Genomic DNA, 17,796 nt, shown 5'->3' with positions numbered 1-17,796 from the left:
TAATCCACAGAACAGAGGGCTCCCAGACTCTGATTAGGACCTAGTCACTGAGTCAATCGATCCCTCCCTCACAGAGTGCCCCCGTAAGTCGAACATCACACAACCACAGTTCAGCTCCATCCACAAAACCTGAGCGCTGACCTGAGAACAGCTTCTGTTAGAGGTCAAACTGCCCTCAGGTCAGAGTTTACAGGACTCACTTTAACCATCAAAAGTCACGAGGCTAGAAACAACTAAAACAGTTTCAAAGCAATCCTTAGGATTTTGGGAAATAATCCTTCATCTGCTCCAGAAAGCAGGATTTTTTTAAATATAAAATAATAAGTAAAAAACAAAAAACATCCAATATGTTCACATTGAGGAGAATCAAAACTTCAAAACAAACCCTTTTAAATTTAGTTCTTTTTAAATCCAAAGATTATGGAAACCTTTTTAGTTACTACTAGCCACTCATCTGTGTGAGGTGTGTGTACAGTGTGTCTGCTGGTGTATGCAAGTGTGCATGAAGTGTGCGCAAATATATTTATATATATATTTATATAATGAAAATACACCAAAATTCAAATATACACTTATACTTGAATTTCTGTTGCAGTTAGGCTTGTTATTTCTCTGAGCTCCATCCCCGGCTAAACACCATTTGTCGTTAGACACACGAGGAAGCGGTGCAGACCGTCCCTGCCAGGCAGAGAACAGGCAATTTACATCGACACATATTACAATGAACCCATGCAAAATCATTATGTCACTGCCATTCCTCAAAAATATATAGTGATATAGAATGCCATATATTATAGATAAACTCTACCACTATACACGACACCACCACCGTCAATACACAATCACTGTTAACATCACCGAATCCGGCCCGGTTCCTGCTTTCGACTCCAAATGCTGTTTACAAAGAAGCAACGACTCCTCGTAGTGTTTGGCCAGGGATGCTCAGGGCTGTAGGCAGGGTAATATAACACCATGCAAAAACCCTACCACATACACCAGGGGAAGTGGAGGGGGCTTGCAGGCCAGCAGCAACCAGTTAACAATGGGTTTCAAGACATCGTCCCCAGGCTCTTAATTCTTGCTGCTTTTGCTGCCAACAGCTCTTCTCCTCCTAAATCCCCAACTATGCCTTTTTTAATAGTTAGATCACTTCATAATTCAAATGTTATTAATAACACGGCACACTACGAACATTGGGTCTCTAACTATTTAACCCTCAAAACCTGGATATTTTTTCTAGACGTTTTAACATAACCTTTTCGAAAACAAAACAAAACAAAAAAAAAACATTCACAGCCCTTCTGTTTGATAAAGTTTCACCCTTCTTGCCACCCGCTTAAAAAAAACAAACAAAAAACCCCCCAAAACAAATCATGCTTCCTAGCTTGGGCATCCAACTCAGGGCGACAAACTTTGGGGTTGACATCTGTGGCTCTAAACCCCATAAAGACTATTTTTTCTTCTCACCTTGAGTAGATATGCAGAGAGCAGGCCTAAGCCTACTGACTGGGAGCAGGCAAAGCAAAAGAAAATATCACAAGCACTAAAAATAAAACAAAAAAATTAAATAATTTAAAAATAAAAAGGGGTGGGGGCAGATAAAGGGTGAGGAGGAAAAAAAAAAAAAAAAAAAAGGGATCATGTTAAGTATTTTTTGAATTGCACTGAGTCATAGTGACACGAAGAGTTGGGCAGATTCTGCTCATGCACCCCAGTTTGCACGCTCTGTATGGATAATCCTGAAAACAAAAGATTTCCGTTTGGAAAAGAAATGAAAGTGTATATTAAAGACACTAACAAATCACTACTGCTGCCAATGAGAGAATCTAAGCGCTGTCAAATGACAGGAAGATGTCTGGGTGTGCGTTTTGATGATTACTGGTGATTACTTCCTCTTCTAGCTGTAATGGGAGTTTGTGTGGCACCCTCCCCTCAGCCAGGAAACATGAGAGTCTGCCCTGCAGGAGGTCAGTACACTGGTTGGAAACGATGAAAGGGGGCGAGGCATTTTCAGGCTGGAGAGCGAACAATTTTAGCATTCCTCCAAAGGGTAGGGGGCGTGGCCTCATGGTGATTTAGTGGAGGTTCAGGGAGGATGGCACGGTGGTAAAAAGGAGCCATCTATGAGAGGAGGTATGAAGAGGAAAGGGTGGCTGACTTATAGCTGAAAACCTTCCATGGGGGCCTCCTGCTGAGGGAAGAGAAACTGCTGGTTGGCCTGGTCCACCTGAGGGGCAAGACTGCTGTCCTCGTCCTCCACACCAAAGTAGTGCTCAATTAGGTCAAAGGCCTTCTGGTAGATCTCCTGGTTGTCGTGACTCTGGAGGAACTCTATTTTGTCAAGACCTGGAGAAACAAGGAATGGAATATCAGAATGGCTGTTAAACTAAAAAACAAACAAACAAACAAACAAACAAACAAAAAAACCCAAACTGATTTTTTTAAATTCAGCTGTCCTACGTTCTGCCTCTGGTGGTGTAGTATGTATGGCAGCCTTAGAAAAAAGCAGAAGCTTGACATTTTATTTGCCCTAATGGAGGAATTTAAGTAGCTGCCTCTCCAGAGAGTCTAATGTGGTAAAAATCAAACTCTGGGCTGGACTGCAGCTCACCACAGTAATCAGTACTCGGTCTTGCATGTGAACCAATTTCAGGTTGTGTGGTTTGTTGCCCTCCAGCTCACAGGCGATCTCCAGAACAAAAGAATGAGTACTACTACCAGCTACAGATCATATACAGAAGACAGATGTAGCGTCCGTGGCTGCAGCTAATCCAGGCCTTAAACATGCATTCTTTCAAATGGCCAGCAGAGGGCAACTAGTATGGCGTCAAAAAGACTGGTAGCTTTCGTACTTTGTGACCTCAAGAAACTTTCCTGTTAACTTTATGGCCTCAATCATTAGTTTTATGCCTTTATGTCTTTTATGCCTATGAGGTTCATTTAGGGAAATATGGCCTCAGTGTCTGCCAAAGTGATAAAGCTACGAGCCTATCAGCACTGATCATCTCTGTCTGTGACACTGAAAGGGTTCCAATAATGCTGTATTATATGTAAACTGCATCAAATCCAAATCAAATGTTTTTTCAGCATGCATGTTTGTGTGCATTTCCTGCAGCATACCATAGGCTTCTTCGATGAGGCTGCAGTAAGGATTAACTCCGGTGCCGTTGTTCTCCTGTTTGGCTTCCTGTTCGCCCAGTCTCAAGATGTTTTCTAGTCCATTAAGAGCAACCTGAACAATCTTTGAGTCCATCACAGTGAGCAGGTCACACAGGGGCTTAATACAGCCCAGGTTCACCAGATATCTTTATGCAAACAGACATGGATAAGGCAGATGAATGCAGGTGATTCATTTATTTACTTTACAATTTAGTCCGAGTTATTCTTCACAGCTCTTTCACATTATCGCCTCACTTTCATGCAATTATACCTCCTTATTTTTCCAATCACCCAAATTCTGCATGGGGATTTTCATTTCTAACAAGCTGTTAATTGATTTTCTCCTCAAACAGAAAACTCCATTGGACTCATCAACCAGCTGAAACCTTTTTTGTTCCTTGAGAAAACATTTTGCTGCAGAATGCGTTTTGAATCAATACAGTACTACTGAAATCCTACTTTAAATCATCTCTAAAAGTCTTATCATTAAAACCAGCAATTGACTTAAGCTACTCATCTGATCTGCTGATGTGATTAAATGACAATGGAGGGACTGTCAACTAAATGAATCTTGCGAAGCTAACCTGATCTGCTCTGGTGTTCCTCCAGACGTGGCATTGGTGATGGCCCAGGCTGCCTCTTTCCTGGTCCTGAATTCAGCTTTCTGCAGAATGTCAATCAGTACTGGAAAGATGTTTGCATCGATTACCGTCTGTGGAGGAGGATGAGAGATCAGTACAGGAGAAATGCAAAAGACATTCAAAACTGATTTGAAATCATCAACTTGATACACTAGATAAAACTAACAAAAACTAATGTTATTTGACAGGGCGTTAGAGTTTTAGGAATCTTTAATATGAATGTTACAATATGACCAAAATACAGAAACTGACCAACATAAAAATAATTCTTAAATTTAATCCAATCTTTGCACCTTGAATACAGTTACTGGCTAAGGTTGCAGTCAGTACAAGTTTAGTTAAAATACGTTTGAATTACAAATAAGGCACAGCATCTCCACTAAACAGCCACCCAGTGCAGCCAAACACACAGATTAAAACGGAGCTGAAAAGCTGTGACACACAAGACACTTGTTTTCTGGCCCCACACAAAAGAAGAAACCACTAAATATATAAAACACAGTTGACACTGTATTACAGCTGTGATTACATAAAATTAATCAACACTGTGTAATGCTGACAATTAAATCCTACAACATTCAAGCAGCAGGAGAACTAAATTTGCACCAGAATAATGTGACAGTCATGATCACAGTGTCTGAGTCTAACAACACCAACTTATATGATTTAAGTAGACTAATATTAGCTGAACTACTGACAGTAAACAAGTGCTTTTTAAAAATCAGTTTCAGTTTTGACTCTTGCAGATTGTTTAATTTGTTTAATTTGGATTAATAGTTGTAGTTTGTGTCTAAAAAAAATAAAAAGTTTCAAAATACAAACTTCACAGATAGTTTGGCAAACACTAAAGTACTTCCACAGAGGTTTTCCTCAGGTAAACTGAGAAATGAACTCAGGGTGTGATACCTGTATTTGTGCTCTGTTTCCTGCTGTAATGTTTGAGATGGTCCAGCATGCCTCTTTGCGAATGGACTCTTTAGCACTGCTGAGGAGGTGAAGCAGACAGGGCAGGGCTGAGCAGTTCAACACCACCTAAAAACAGCAAAGCAGAGGGTAAAACTTCACACGCTCTTTATAACATACCTCAGATCTTTGAACTGCATCACTTTGCAGCTGTAGCAGCAATTATTAACAAAGCAAATAGCATTTAAAACATTTGGTAAGCTGAGAGAAATATTAAGATGACACAAACGCCTCTTCAACATGCAACAAGCTTTGGAGTCATCAAACCAACTTCAGTCTATTATAGTCTCACCTGTGTTTGGATATCATCTCCTGTGACAATGTTTCCTACAGCTCTCAAGGCGGGTGAAGCCACCTTATAGTCAGTGTGCCTGCAGAAAGATGGGGTTGGGAAATATTTTAATAAATGTACAGGTCAAATTTACAGGTTCAGAAATGACGCACAGTAAAGCCTGATCTTACATGAGTAGTTCTACAAGGCGCCTGCAGACACCAGAGTCAATGACGGCTTGGATCTTATCATTGGGGCCGTCTGAGAGGTAGGACAGAGCCCAGCAGGCATCTGCCAGCAAGTCTGGGTCACTGCTAAATAATAGCCTGGACAACACTGGCAGGCAGGGTGACACCTAGACAACACAAACATAATGCATATGTATCATGACAAACAATGTGAATTCAGCATCAAACATAAATCACCGAGAGACAACATGTCAAAATTTTCCCACAAAATGTCAGCTAGTACACAGAGCTGCAGAAACCAATGGTGCCACCTGAGAAATGTTATTGTAGAAGGATTCAAGAGCAAAACCATTCACATCCTGCAGCTGTGACCTGGGACAATCCAGCATCTAGTGTTGATCTGAATTGGTAAATACAGGCAACCTGACTGGTTGTGGGACACAGCCATGTGTTCCTCACACAGGCTGGCTTTTACAGACTTCTGTTTACTTTAGAATGTGTTTAACTTTTATCACAAGTAAATATTAGCAGCAACTTCCTGTCATATTCAACAGAAATGTTGCTTTTCTGAAGTCCAAATCTCTGAAACTTTTGAACTTATTAGAAGTTAAATGCATCTTTCATATAGTGACCATAGGAAGACAATGCATAATGGAAAATTCTCTTCCCACTCAACATTCGATTTAATCTGATATACATTTCACTGGTATTAAATTAACTTCTTGTAGATACGTTTTTTTATGGTTTAGCCAGAAAACTCGTAATAGTACAGAGTGATCGGCTGATATAACAAAGAGCCTTTATCCGTACTTGAATGTTCAGCTTTGTCTGCATAGAAAAAGCAGCTAATTGAAACTATATTGACATGAATGACCCTAAGGCCACGAGAGTCTCCTGGGAAAACCCCTATAGGCACTCAGAGGGGTTCCTAGAACTTTGACCCTAAAGCATCCTTTGTGTTGACTCGATGAGTGGTACCTTGTCAAAAGCAGGTGGTGGGTTTTTTCCTCTGCACAGATTAGACAGAGCCCATACTGCATTCCTAGTCATAGTCAGTCTAGTGGACTTTGTCAGAAGCCTGAAATACCAAAGAAAATCAAAAGCCCATTACAGGAAGTCATATTAGAAATTTGTCGCAGGGAGAAAAGCTGTAGGAAGGTTTGACTCAAAAGCAGAAATAAAAGAACTTACATTAATAGTGGTGGAAGGATGTTGCAGTTCAGCACATAGTCCCTGCACACTGCACTGTCCCCTGCAATATTACCGAGGGCCCACACAGCCTGAAGAAACAGTGAGACATAAAAATCTTGGGTATCGCAGAGTATGGAAAGATATTTATTACAGTGAACAATCTATGAACCGGTGCATTACTTGTTCTTGAACATCCTCAAAATCAGAGTTCAGCAGTTCTATGAAGATGGGCACTGCTCCAGCCTCAATCACCGTCTTTGTCTGCAAGGATGTTCCTGACGCAATGTTGGTCAGCGCCCAGGCGGCTTCAAACTGCAGCAACACGACAAAGCAGAGAAACAAGCATAGTGAGACTCATGAACTGTAGATAACAGCACTTACTATGTGCAAGAATGATGGCAATTCAAAACACTTTTCAAGTTTCTACTTTCTTACAGCTGGCTGGCTGCATCAACATAATCTAACACAGTGTCATGTAGGACTGATGAACTGCTCTTGATATTGTTTGAAAATTTTGAACCGGGTACGTTGTACTGCTGCAGCTGGGTTGAAGACATGAGCATACAATTGTGTCTGTTTTTACAGTCATTCCAATGATAGAGACTCACAGATTATACAGAGGGAAATATTTCCACAGTTTGAAAAGATAAGACTAAGGAAGTTTTGACTTCTTCTCCTCCTATATCAGCACTGATGAGGCGATATTGTCTGAGTGGTGACACCTATCATTTAGGAGAACACTGCAATGGCTACCTCTGCAGTAAGGTCGAGCATAACAAGCACTATTTTCTGTTAAAGGCATCCTAAAAAGCAAAGTAGCATGGTTGCTACCAAAGACATGGTAAAAATCACATTTTTGCACTCAATTCAGAAGTCTCTGCGTGTTCTGGAGGTTTAACACTGTATATTTAACAAATAAATAAATAACTGACCTGTAGTGTGCAGTTGCTGCTCTTCTTTAGGAACTCCACAAACCTCTCCACTACTCCAAGAGTGTTTATAACTTCATCAATTGGTGGGTTAGGCTCTGGAATAACAAAGAGGCAAAACTATATGTAGGCTTTTTTGTGGTCTATGGGGAACAGCACGAATGGTTTCACTCTTATGTAGAAGTACTCTCAGTACACTACAATGACTGGGTACCTTTGGAAAGTAATTTTCTGAACTTCTGTGTTGTAGCAAGCTGAAGCTCTGGGTCCTCTGAGAAAAGCATCTCTACCATGTCCCTGGTAATAACTCCTTCCTGCAAGAGGCCATATACAAGCACTTTAAACACTTCACCCACTCACCACAGATTCCCTTGTTTACAATCCACAAGCTGGACAACAGGCTAAAAACTGCTTTACACAAACGTGATGTAAAAATGCATCTAGTCTGTGATCATCTTTTTGTCTATGCAAGACTTGTTAAAAAAATAATGATCATTTACTCACAGTTACTGGAGAGCTGAGGTAAGAGTCCACCAGTGGGCTCTCTAACATGACCTCTTCTTCATTGAGAATGTCCACATTCCTCCGTTTGAAAAGCTGGGATTATAAAAAGCTGTTAAGAGACCTAAACACTCACATGCTGAACACAGACTACACAGTGACATAATCTCATCCAGGAGACAAACAACCTGATGAACTGGGAGTTTGTCACATTTGGTCTCATACCTGTTGTTCTCGTTTCTGTTTCCTGAGCTGGATGCCCTCCTCCTCTCTCCTGCGCCTCATCTCATCTGCATTGAGTGCTTTGTTCTTGTATCGGTTCATCCTGTAGTTATCCTTGGCCGGACTGGCTGACGGCTCTGGTTGGTCAAAGACACATCATGATTAAATCAAAAACCAACGTTTGCACTTAGAGGCTTTTTCTTTTTTTCCATCCCTGAGAAACCAACAACTTTTAGTTATATGTCTACAACATGTTTTAGTTTAACCAGAAACAAGAAAGCTGAACGCTTTCCCTTCTCACTGACTCTTGTCACATTCGGTGTATCACTTGTTGGGAACCTTTTATTGCCCTTAAAAAGCAACACGACTACTATTATTTCATTTCACCTGTCTAACACCAGCTCTGCTCCACATGAGACCTCTGTGTGTGTGTGTGAGAACGTCTATGACGCTAAGAGCAGGAAAAGAAGGCGCCAGGTGACCATTCATGATCACAGCATGCAGTAAAGAATCTCACACTGAGGTGAAATGAGATGTTAAATGTCAGATGTTAAAATTGTATTATTTTATTCATAAGTACCATTTCAATAGACATAAATTGCATTCTTGAAAATATTTAATTTTATTTTACAAAGTTGGGCCAAACCTGATGTTGCCTTACACAGACTGATTTCACAGGTCTTTAGATGGCTTATAAATTCTACTGGCTTGGATCAGTACTTTGTATCATCAGATACCTGAAGGCAGTGTATTGACATAGCATCTGAACTGGAAGGTATGGATCCGTTCATTCCTACTAATAATAAGCTATGATGATGATGAAACAGCTGTCACACATGCCTCAATATAAAAAGACCTTGCATAAACAAGCTCATGAAAACCGGACAACACAGCCTAAAAATACACATGCACGGACGCAAAACCCCCCACACAGCCAACCTATTCATGTACCAGTCAGCCAGCCCAGAACAAACCTATTTATTCAGTTAAATCGCAGAGTTAGCGTAAATTGGTGCCCACACAGGCCAAACTGCCCATTCTCAGCATTTGTGCAGTCATGCCACCAGAACGGGACACCAGGCAAACCCCAGAGTCACATGTGAGCCTATTGGGGAGTGAAAGAGAGGTGGGGGACAGCACCGAAACCTGTCGACACCACAGAACGATGCCAACCTTGTGTGCCAAAAGCCCTCCACTGTAACAGTGGGGAGGTTCTGAGGTTAAATATCAGAACAAATGTCGGAAATTGAGGTCATGTTATGGTTTCAGGGGATTAGCACAAACCCCTGAAATGCTTCAGCACGTGTGTGCAGATGGCAAAGCCACAGGGATGGATGGCACACATGAACAGGTTGCAGCTGGATGCACTCATTTCTGCAATGTGTTTGTTTAGATTAACTGTGGCACAACAGTGCCAGAAGTCAAACGCAGTTTAGTTCAGCTCGAACGAAGATGTCGCAAAGTGAGCCTTTGGTGTGAGAGACGCAGCTATAGCAGAGGTCAGCAACCCACCTGTGGTTCGTGAGTCAGGGGTTAAAATTAGGGGTAACCGTAACACTATTAATAAATATACTATATATATTAATTTGTCATCTCCCAATTACAACCATCACCTGTCTGTCTGCCCCCCTCATCACCCACATGTGCTGCTCTTTTTTCTCCTGTTATTTGGTAGGAGCTAAAAAGGCTCTTTTGATGTTGAAGGTTGCAGATCTGATTGACTGTTTAACCAACATTAAACAATGGTTGAACAATAACTGCTTATAGCTAAACCCAGCCAAAACAGAAACTTTGATTATTGCACCAGACAGTGCAATATCTGATATTTAACAGCGACTGGGTGACTTAGGTTCCTCACAGAAACATAACCTTAGAAACCTGGGTGTTATTTTTGATGAAGCTTTTTCTTTGGAGGGACATTTAAATCAAATAGTAAGAACCTGCTTTTTTTCACTTGAGGAACATTTCAAAACTTAGATCCACCGTGTCAACAAGTGAACTCGAGATGATAATACATGCTTTTGTCTCTACAAGACTCGACTACTGTAACAGCCTGTTTACTTGTCTAAACAAGAAAGGGCTAGCTCGTCTACAGGTTAGGGCTGCCACGATTAGTCGACTAGTCACGATTATGTCGACTATAAAAATCGTTAACGACTAATTTAATAGTCGACGCGTCGTTTGAAGCTTTGTAAGATCCCAAAAGAAGCAGGAATAAGTAGTAGGATTTAAGAGTGTAATAACGAACTGAAACAGAAGATGGCAGCACTGCATGTACGAGGATGCCAGGTGCCGTTAAACTCCGAAGAAGAAGCAGTGTCCAAATTTAGGAACCGCATTCTCCTGTGCCCGCATTTGTAGGCCGATTACGTTACAGCAACACAACGAAGACTGTCCAAATTTGAAGACACCGACAAATGCGCCCTTCATTTCCCCAGATTTGAAGGATGGATCGGGTGTATACTTCGTGGCCCAACCTATCCCAGAATTCATAGCGTGTCCCTGCTCAGTTTCCAACAATGGTGGCAGCTAGTTAGTTTTAATATTACTCTTATTATTCTTTCTGGGTCACAAAATAAATGTTTAACATATTTTCAGGCGAGAATGTAACTGTGTAAACTTCAAATATCTGCTCAGTTTATCAAGACACCACATATTTTCAAAAGCGCTCCTACATTTTCGGAGACATCTGTTACTCACCAGCTCGATAGCTAGCCGGGGTTCAAGGCTCACTAGAGCCGGTGGGGAAATCATTTTCAAACCCACCGCCGGCTTTTGCTACTCAGGTTAAACATGATAAATAAGTCACTTAGATAACTTAAAAATGTTATTGTTCAGCTTTTTGCAGTATTTTATTTGTTCCTGAGTAAATCGGTTTGGCTGAGATTAAAGTTATAGTTTTTACACAGCTGAACAAACGTCAAGCAGACAACTGATTATCAGAAGTGTGAGATGCTCGAGAATATACTCCAGTGTCCTGTTATATTTTAGATAGCAAGGAGCAAATGTCTGAGTTTATTAAACTCTACCGAAACAATCAGCAAGTTTCATTAAAATTTAATAAACTATCATCTTGTCTTTATTTTTAGTTAGCACATACCTTAAACACTTAAAGCTGTAAGCTAATGATAGATATATAAGAGCAGATGCATGCTGGTGCAATAAGCTGTACGTTTTACGTCCAATGAATGCATGATCTGATTAGTCGACTAATTGCAAAAATAATCGGTGACTAGTCGACTATCAAAATAATCCTTTGTGGCAGCTAGAGCAGGGTGATATGACCAAAAATATTTATCACGATATACATTTGAAAATTTGCGATAACAATATAACTGACGATATAATTGACACTAGTCAAAATACTTTACAACTCCACAACTTTATTAGTGCAAAAAACCCATCAATATATTTTCACTTAAACAAGCAGCTGTTTTTTTATGTGCATTAAAGTTATATAAAAACGTAACAGTGCAAACTCCTTGCTGACAATTTAACCAAAAGGCATTTCCAGTGGAAACTGGCCGACATATCCTCAGCATAACCATGTATAATATCTACAAAACTTAAAAAGAGGTGTTACACACACAATACGGTAATATTATGTTGAAGCACAGTACGTATCACTCCGCGAGGCTCCTGACTACGACAGCTGTAATGCTCCGACAATCCATCAAGCGGTGCGGCTTCGTAGCTTAGCAAAGTCGTACTAAAACATTTGACAGATTGTCGAGCGCCGTGTACATAAAATTGTTTCGAGGTCAGTAAACACAACCAGAATTCATTCATAAGGCACATGGGATTATAAGGGGCACTGTCGATTTTCAGAAAAATCAAAGGATTGATATTAAGTGTGCCATATTTTCCAAAGAACACGGTAATAACGACGGCCCGCTAGCATGCTCTACCAAAAATAGTGCTTTGTTGTGTATCTGACGGACGAAAGCCAAACCAGTTCCACACCACTGAAGTTGCAGCATTTTTACAAACCAATTCTGGTTCATCCGTTTCATTTAACGATTCGCTTTCACCCTTCTCATTCTGCATCGCCGCCATGTGCGTATGCAAACAAAGGCACTGCGCATGCGCGTTTTACCCATATTCTATCGCGATATTTCATTTTCCTATCGTTGCCCAAAATTACACTGGTATTGCCATGAACGGTATGATATAGCCCAGCCCTAGTGGCAGCCCTACTACAGGTTGTTCAAAACTCTGCAGCAAGGCTACTAACCGGCTCGAACAAGGGAGCTCATGTGACCCCTGTGTTAAAGTCGCTGCACTGGCTACCAATCAGATTTAGGTTCCATTTTAAAAGTCTAGTTTTAACTTTTAGAGCATTACATGGACCCCCCACCACACACACACACACACCACCTTGCCAATTTGATTCATACACATGCCTCCACTCATAACCTCAGGTCATCAAACCAAAACCTTTTATTGGTCCCCCATACTCGTTTTAAAACTCGAGGAGACCGATCTTTCCAAGCTGTTGCACCCAGACTGTGGAATGCACTTCCCCTATTTCTACGGTGTTTGGATTCGGTGGAGACCTTCAAAAAGCAGCTAAAGACATTTTTATATCAAAGAGCTTTTAATTAGACCAGGGTATTTATTACTATTGTGTTTTTACCTTGTAAAGCACTTTGTGACATGTCTGTGAAAGGTGCTATATAAATAAACTTTACTTACTTACACCCCACGTGACAGGCTTAATAGCTGCTGCTTGGACCGTTCTACAAGATCACCCTATAGAAACTCTTTTGCCTGATAGCTGCCATTTTGTGGGAATTAGAGCTTAAACAGATGAATGTTTCTCCAATCAGACTGTAGCCACCAGCTTCACCCTGTCATTCCAATACGTTCACTTTCAGGATTAACTCTAATAGGACCCAAAATTTACATGTTTAATTCAATAAGCACTGAAACAACTCAATGAAATGATAAGCTCATCAGCAAGGTGTTTGCTGAGATCACAGACAAAGAATGCCTTGCGGACAGGTTTTAAGGAACTTCCCCACCAGTTTTGCTTTTCATACCTAGAACTTACATTCACCTTTTAATATACAGTTTATATGCGCAGGCACAGTAACTGTACTTCTTACCCCTTTTAGATATAGCTTTTTGAACACGACATACTCCAGTAACATTCACTGCAAAGTGTATTTATCACAGGACTGTATAAGAACAGTCTGGAAAACATGTTGTCACATGAGCGCTCTGTCTCATGAGCTCACAGTCGGCTGTGATGATAGCAGTCTGTCATCTACTTGCCGCATGGAATCAGTTAGCTCACATTTCCACTTCACTGCCGACTGACTGAACACAGGAATTAAATTATTATAAATATTTTTTACCTTATTATATAATTCACCGAGTTTGAAGAGCAAGGGTGAAATTACGCAGCTTCACTTGCTAATGAAGGCGCCAGCTACTGGAAAAAGTCAAATCACTGCCTCTCGAACACCACTATTAAATGTGTCACCCCAGAGGCTTTGATTTAAAACTTTTTTTTACGACGCTGGAAGTCTCTCACCAAGTTACAGTCGCCATATCCGCCAAACAGTAGCGACCAGACAGATAGAAAACGTTCATAATATAAAATAAACAGCAGTAGCGCTTTAAAGCGCCTATGTAATGTGATAACTGTAAAGCTACAGGCAGTTGCAAAACAAAACAAATAGAGAAAATTGACAACTCTAAAGTCGTATTTTATTCGATAACGCCGTTATATTGCCATGACTAATACTAACTTAAGCTCTAAGCTATACGTGCGTCTTCTCTGAAATAGTACAACGCGGCGCTAACGTGGTTAGCTGTTAGCCAAGTTTCCTCAAGTTGGCTAAAAACGGCACTAGCTGTTATCTCTGGTAAAAATTGCCTTAATGTGTCTAACATGATATACTGTAAAAAGGGAAACACTGTCCAAAGACCTTATAATTTGGAGACATAGCAAATGACTTAACGTAAAATAGCAACTCATCTTTCCTTACTACGTAGCAACGCCGACTAGCCACCTAGCTAACGCGTTAGCGTACTGGCTAAACAACAGTAACAGAATGAAGATTTCATAACCGTCAAGTCCGACGACAAAAGTGAATCTTAAAATCACTTTGAATACATGCCTATAGTAGGAACTTGCCAAACAGCTTACCCATTGTGTCCTATGCGGGTTTATTGTGCTAAGTTGTGAAGACGTGATTCAATTTTAAATCCTTTCCCACTTCTAGCTTTCCAGAATTTGCTCCGGTAAGCAATATGTCTGCCGGAGACGGAAACGTCAAACTATAACGTCGACTTCCTGCCACTAGAGGACGCCCCAGACCCACAAAACACGTCACACTCACGCACCTTCATTAACGAATGCCTTATAGCCAAAATATATTCAAAATGTTAAAAAAAATTTTACTACAGGATTAATTTCATTCTTAAAAATTTCAAAACAGAGAACCATCTGTTTATTCGTAGATTTGCCAGTCATTAAAGCACCACCGTGGTTGGTAGGGAAGGACATGATTTAGGGTTACAGTGCATCCTCCTTCCCAGCCAGCTGTTACTCACGTCTGTATCTATTTTACATACCCACTGGCATGTTTCAGGTAGCTCAATTTCTCTTGGATCTGCATATCCCTCTCTAGTTTTGAAATGCTATTTGACCCGCCGTGCTTCCCCAGTGTTTTCCCTAAATTGAATGTGACAGAGTAATACAGGTGAGGTTCATCCATGGTCAATTTGCTGGGAGCAAGTGGTGGTAAATTACTGCACTATATTGTGATGCAGTGTCCTCCTGACACGGCCCCCGAGGGGGCCTGCGGAGATACACCAGAAAAAGACTTTAGGGGGCAATGTTGTACAAATAAAGAAGTAATTGCTGCTGCCAGGCTTGCTCTTTTCCCCTATTAGAAAGGGCGGGGGAGGTCAAGTCAGCTGTAGCACAACTGAGATACTTTCCCATGATTACAATTTCTTAGCAGCTGTGAGCAAATATTGTTCATAGATTCCATGCTTTCTCAGTGTATCCACGGGCTCCGGATTGAGCTCCGCTTGGCCGAACCATAAGGGCTGAGAATTCACAGCCTTCAGCAGGTGTGCTGGCGCAGAGATGAAACAACTGCCGGCTGGATAGCTGCTCTCAACTGGTATCAAATAACACAAACACACAGGACCAATTTGTGCTACAGAGTCAGCAGTGAAATGCTCTCAGATCCAGTCCGCGGGGCTGTAGCCAGGGCTCATCGAGTCTGATTTTACAGGGTCTCTTTTATGAGTTCTTTACCTTTCTCATTTCTAGACCTGCTGAAGCACATCATACAGCAGCCTACACTTCACACAGAAGCAAAGGCTATCCATTAGTCAATGCCACAGCGTAAGGAGAGCTTCTGTAATGGAATCATGAGAGCAAAGCAAGGCGTATAACTGAAGGATTTTAAACGGCGGTACATGGGGAACGGTGACATTTTGCTGGAGTCTTCCACTCACTATCACTTCCTAATGGAGACATAATAAGCACTGTAATCAATACACAATTTTTTTCCCATCCAAATTCAAAATGTTCTAAATTAAAGTGAGGCGGGGGACATCTAAATGAACAAACAGAAGGACCCGTCCTTCAAGCCTCATTATTGGTCGTTATCTATCCAGACTGAGTCAGCAATATTGAGAAAATGCACAAGGAAAATTAGGAATGTGGGCAACAGCTCAATGAGTACGACAATAAGATGTTGATTAAGTGTAGATTTAATTAAAATGGGGTTTTTTTTCTCCTGTTTGTATCTGCAAAGAAGCTGCAGAATGTACTGTGTTGCATTTCATCTACTGAGGCTGTTTTGGTGACAGTTAAAAGACCTCTGTGTACAGATCTTCACCTCTTTGTATGCTGAATGCTGACAGAAATCCTTTTCATTTGCGAGCGGATTGTACTTTATCCAGTGGAGAGGTTTCATAGGCAAAAACAAAATGTCTGCTCTGTTCTGCATCATGCTCCTGGCAGTCTATCCATGATAAAACACCAAGCAGGACTCAGATCTCTGCAGGTGGATACTGCAACAAAAGACACGCAGAAAAAAAATGCCTTTGTGCATTTAGTCCGCTCAGACAAAAATAATATGTCTCACACAAATAGGCTAATAACATCAAGGAGCATGTTGGCAGAGCAAAAACTCAATTATGAGGCGTCAAAAGCAGTTTAGTTTTGATTGTGCTTATTTGATTGTGCAAATACGGCCAATTTAACTGCTCCTTAATTCAATTATGGCAAATATGATAATAAGGCTAGTTTGCTGAAATGTGAGAATGTGGTCGGGCCGCCTGCGGAAGAGAGCATCTGCAAGGCTCGGTGCTGAACGCTTTGTGCGAGAGTAATAAAGGCTGAGAGAGATAACGCTGTGGGGAGGATAGTGTGCGGAGAGAGCGGTGTGTCAGTGCATGTGGGCTCTGAATGGAAAAGAGGAGATATATCTTCATAATATAGTGTTGAAAATCCATTCAGCGCCGTCCATTCCATACTTTTTTTTTAATCTGACGACTAAGGGCCCCTCTCCCTCGCTCTCTCCGTCCTCCTGTCTTCTGCTCACTCTCTGACATCTACCAGGTGGGGGGGCCGATAAGTAAGTTGCTGACTATATGATTTTTGAATGTTCTTGTGGATTATTCGATCGCTCCCCGTGTGTCTGAGAGGAAGATTTGTGTGAAATATTTCAAAACTGATATATAATTTTTACCTCGCTGGATAAAAGAGTCACACATCTGAAGCTAACAATGGCATTTTTCATTTAAGAGAAATAGATTAGGTGGGAAATCACGTTGCATCTAAGTCACTACCTGAGATGTCCTGCTGCTCTAATCTAATTGTTTTACGCTACAATCCAATGAGACCTGTCAACATATCATATGGGGAGGTTTTTCTGTGGGTTTCTGTATGCTGGATTGCATAATAAGGGACACGGACATTATATGCCAGTGGTGGTTTAATTCAAGTCAATTCAGTTTTATTTATGTAACGCCAAATCTCAACAACAGTCATCTCTAAGTGCTTTATATTGTAAGGTAAAGACCCTACAATAATACAGAGAAAATCTCAACAATCACAGTACCCTCCTTTGAACAAGCACTTGGTAACAGTGGGAAGGAAAAACGTCCTTTTAACAGGAAGGAACCTTTGGCAGAACCAGGATCAGGTTGTGGCACCAACCTGCTCTGAGCAGTTGGGGATGAGAGGAGGAATACGGGACAAGAGACACACTGTGGAGCAAAGCCAGAGATTAATAATAACCAATGATTAAATGCAGAGAGGTGTATAGAGAGTGAAAAGAGGTGAGTGAAGAAAAAACTGCCTATTGGAGCGTAACTAAGGGAGGTTTCAGGGTCACCAGATTCAGCTCTAACTATAAGCTTGGTCAAAAAGTAAAGTTTTAAGCATAATCCTAAAAGTATGGACATTGTCTGTACCTCGAATTCAAACTAGGAAACTAGTTAAACACAAGATGGGCTCAGGAAAAAAAAAGGCCACAAAACATACAAAGAACCAGGTTTAAGGCACTTCCACATTGGCTTGACTTTTGCGACTCAACGTTCATCTTTAATATACAGTATATGTTGCAGTCACTACGTAACTAGAGCATAATTTCCGAATTACACACAGTTTTTGAAGTTAGCGATGTAGTGTCAGTGAAGGTAACTGATAAAAAAGTGACAAATGACACTGACTAAGAACTGAGAACTTCATCTAA

The 17,796-nt window shown here is 40.9% G+C and overlaps 1 protein-coding gene across 1 annotated transcript; it reads right to left on the bottom strand.

Annotated features, from left to right (window-relative positions):
* Positions 1-1,907: 1,907 nt before the first annotated feature.
* On the bottom strand, positions 1,908-14,377 carry kpna6 (karyopherin alpha 6 (importin alpha 7)). Its single transcript, XM_026155810.2, has 14 exons — positions 14,223-14,377; positions 8,069-8,202; positions 7,847-7,939; positions 7,557-7,656; positions 7,346-7,440; positions 6,594-6,725; positions 6,414-6,502; positions 6,201-6,300; positions 5,226-5,389; positions 5,056-5,134; positions 4,707-4,832; positions 3,744-3,871; positions 3,121-3,305; positions 1,908-2,346 (listed from the first exon to the last, which is right to left on the bottom strand). The coding sequence occupies exons 1-14, from the start codon at positions 14,224-14,226 to the stop codon at positions 2,159-2,161; spliced, it is 1,617 nt and encodes a 538-aa protein (XP_026011595.1). The 5' UTR covers positions 14,227-14,377; the 3' UTR covers positions 1,908-2,158.
* Positions 14,378-17,796: the final 3,419 nt, after the last annotated feature.

This window comes from Astatotilapia calliptera, chromosome 22 (assembly GCF_964374335.1).
Source record: "Astatotilapia calliptera chromosome 22, fAstCal68.1, whole genome shotgun sequence".
NCBI classification, from domain to species: Eukaryota; Metazoa; Chordata; class Actinopteri; order Cichliformes; family Cichlidae; genus Astatotilapia; species Astatotilapia calliptera.
This window is presented reverse-complemented; position numbering and strand designations above follow the sequence as displayed.

What these genes read in the sequence shown, in the direction of transcription:
- kpna6 (XM_026155810.2), bottom strand. An exon ending in AACAGAAACGAGAACAACAG is followed by an intron (nt 7,940 to 8,068) that starts GTATGAGACCAA and finishes TTATAATCCCAG; the next exon opens with CTTTTCAAACGGAGGAATGT. An exon ending in ATCCTTCCACCACTATTAAT is followed by an intron (nt 6,301 to 6,413) that starts GTAAGTTCTTTT and finishes TTGGTATTTCAG; the next exon opens with GCTTCTGACAAAGTCCACTA.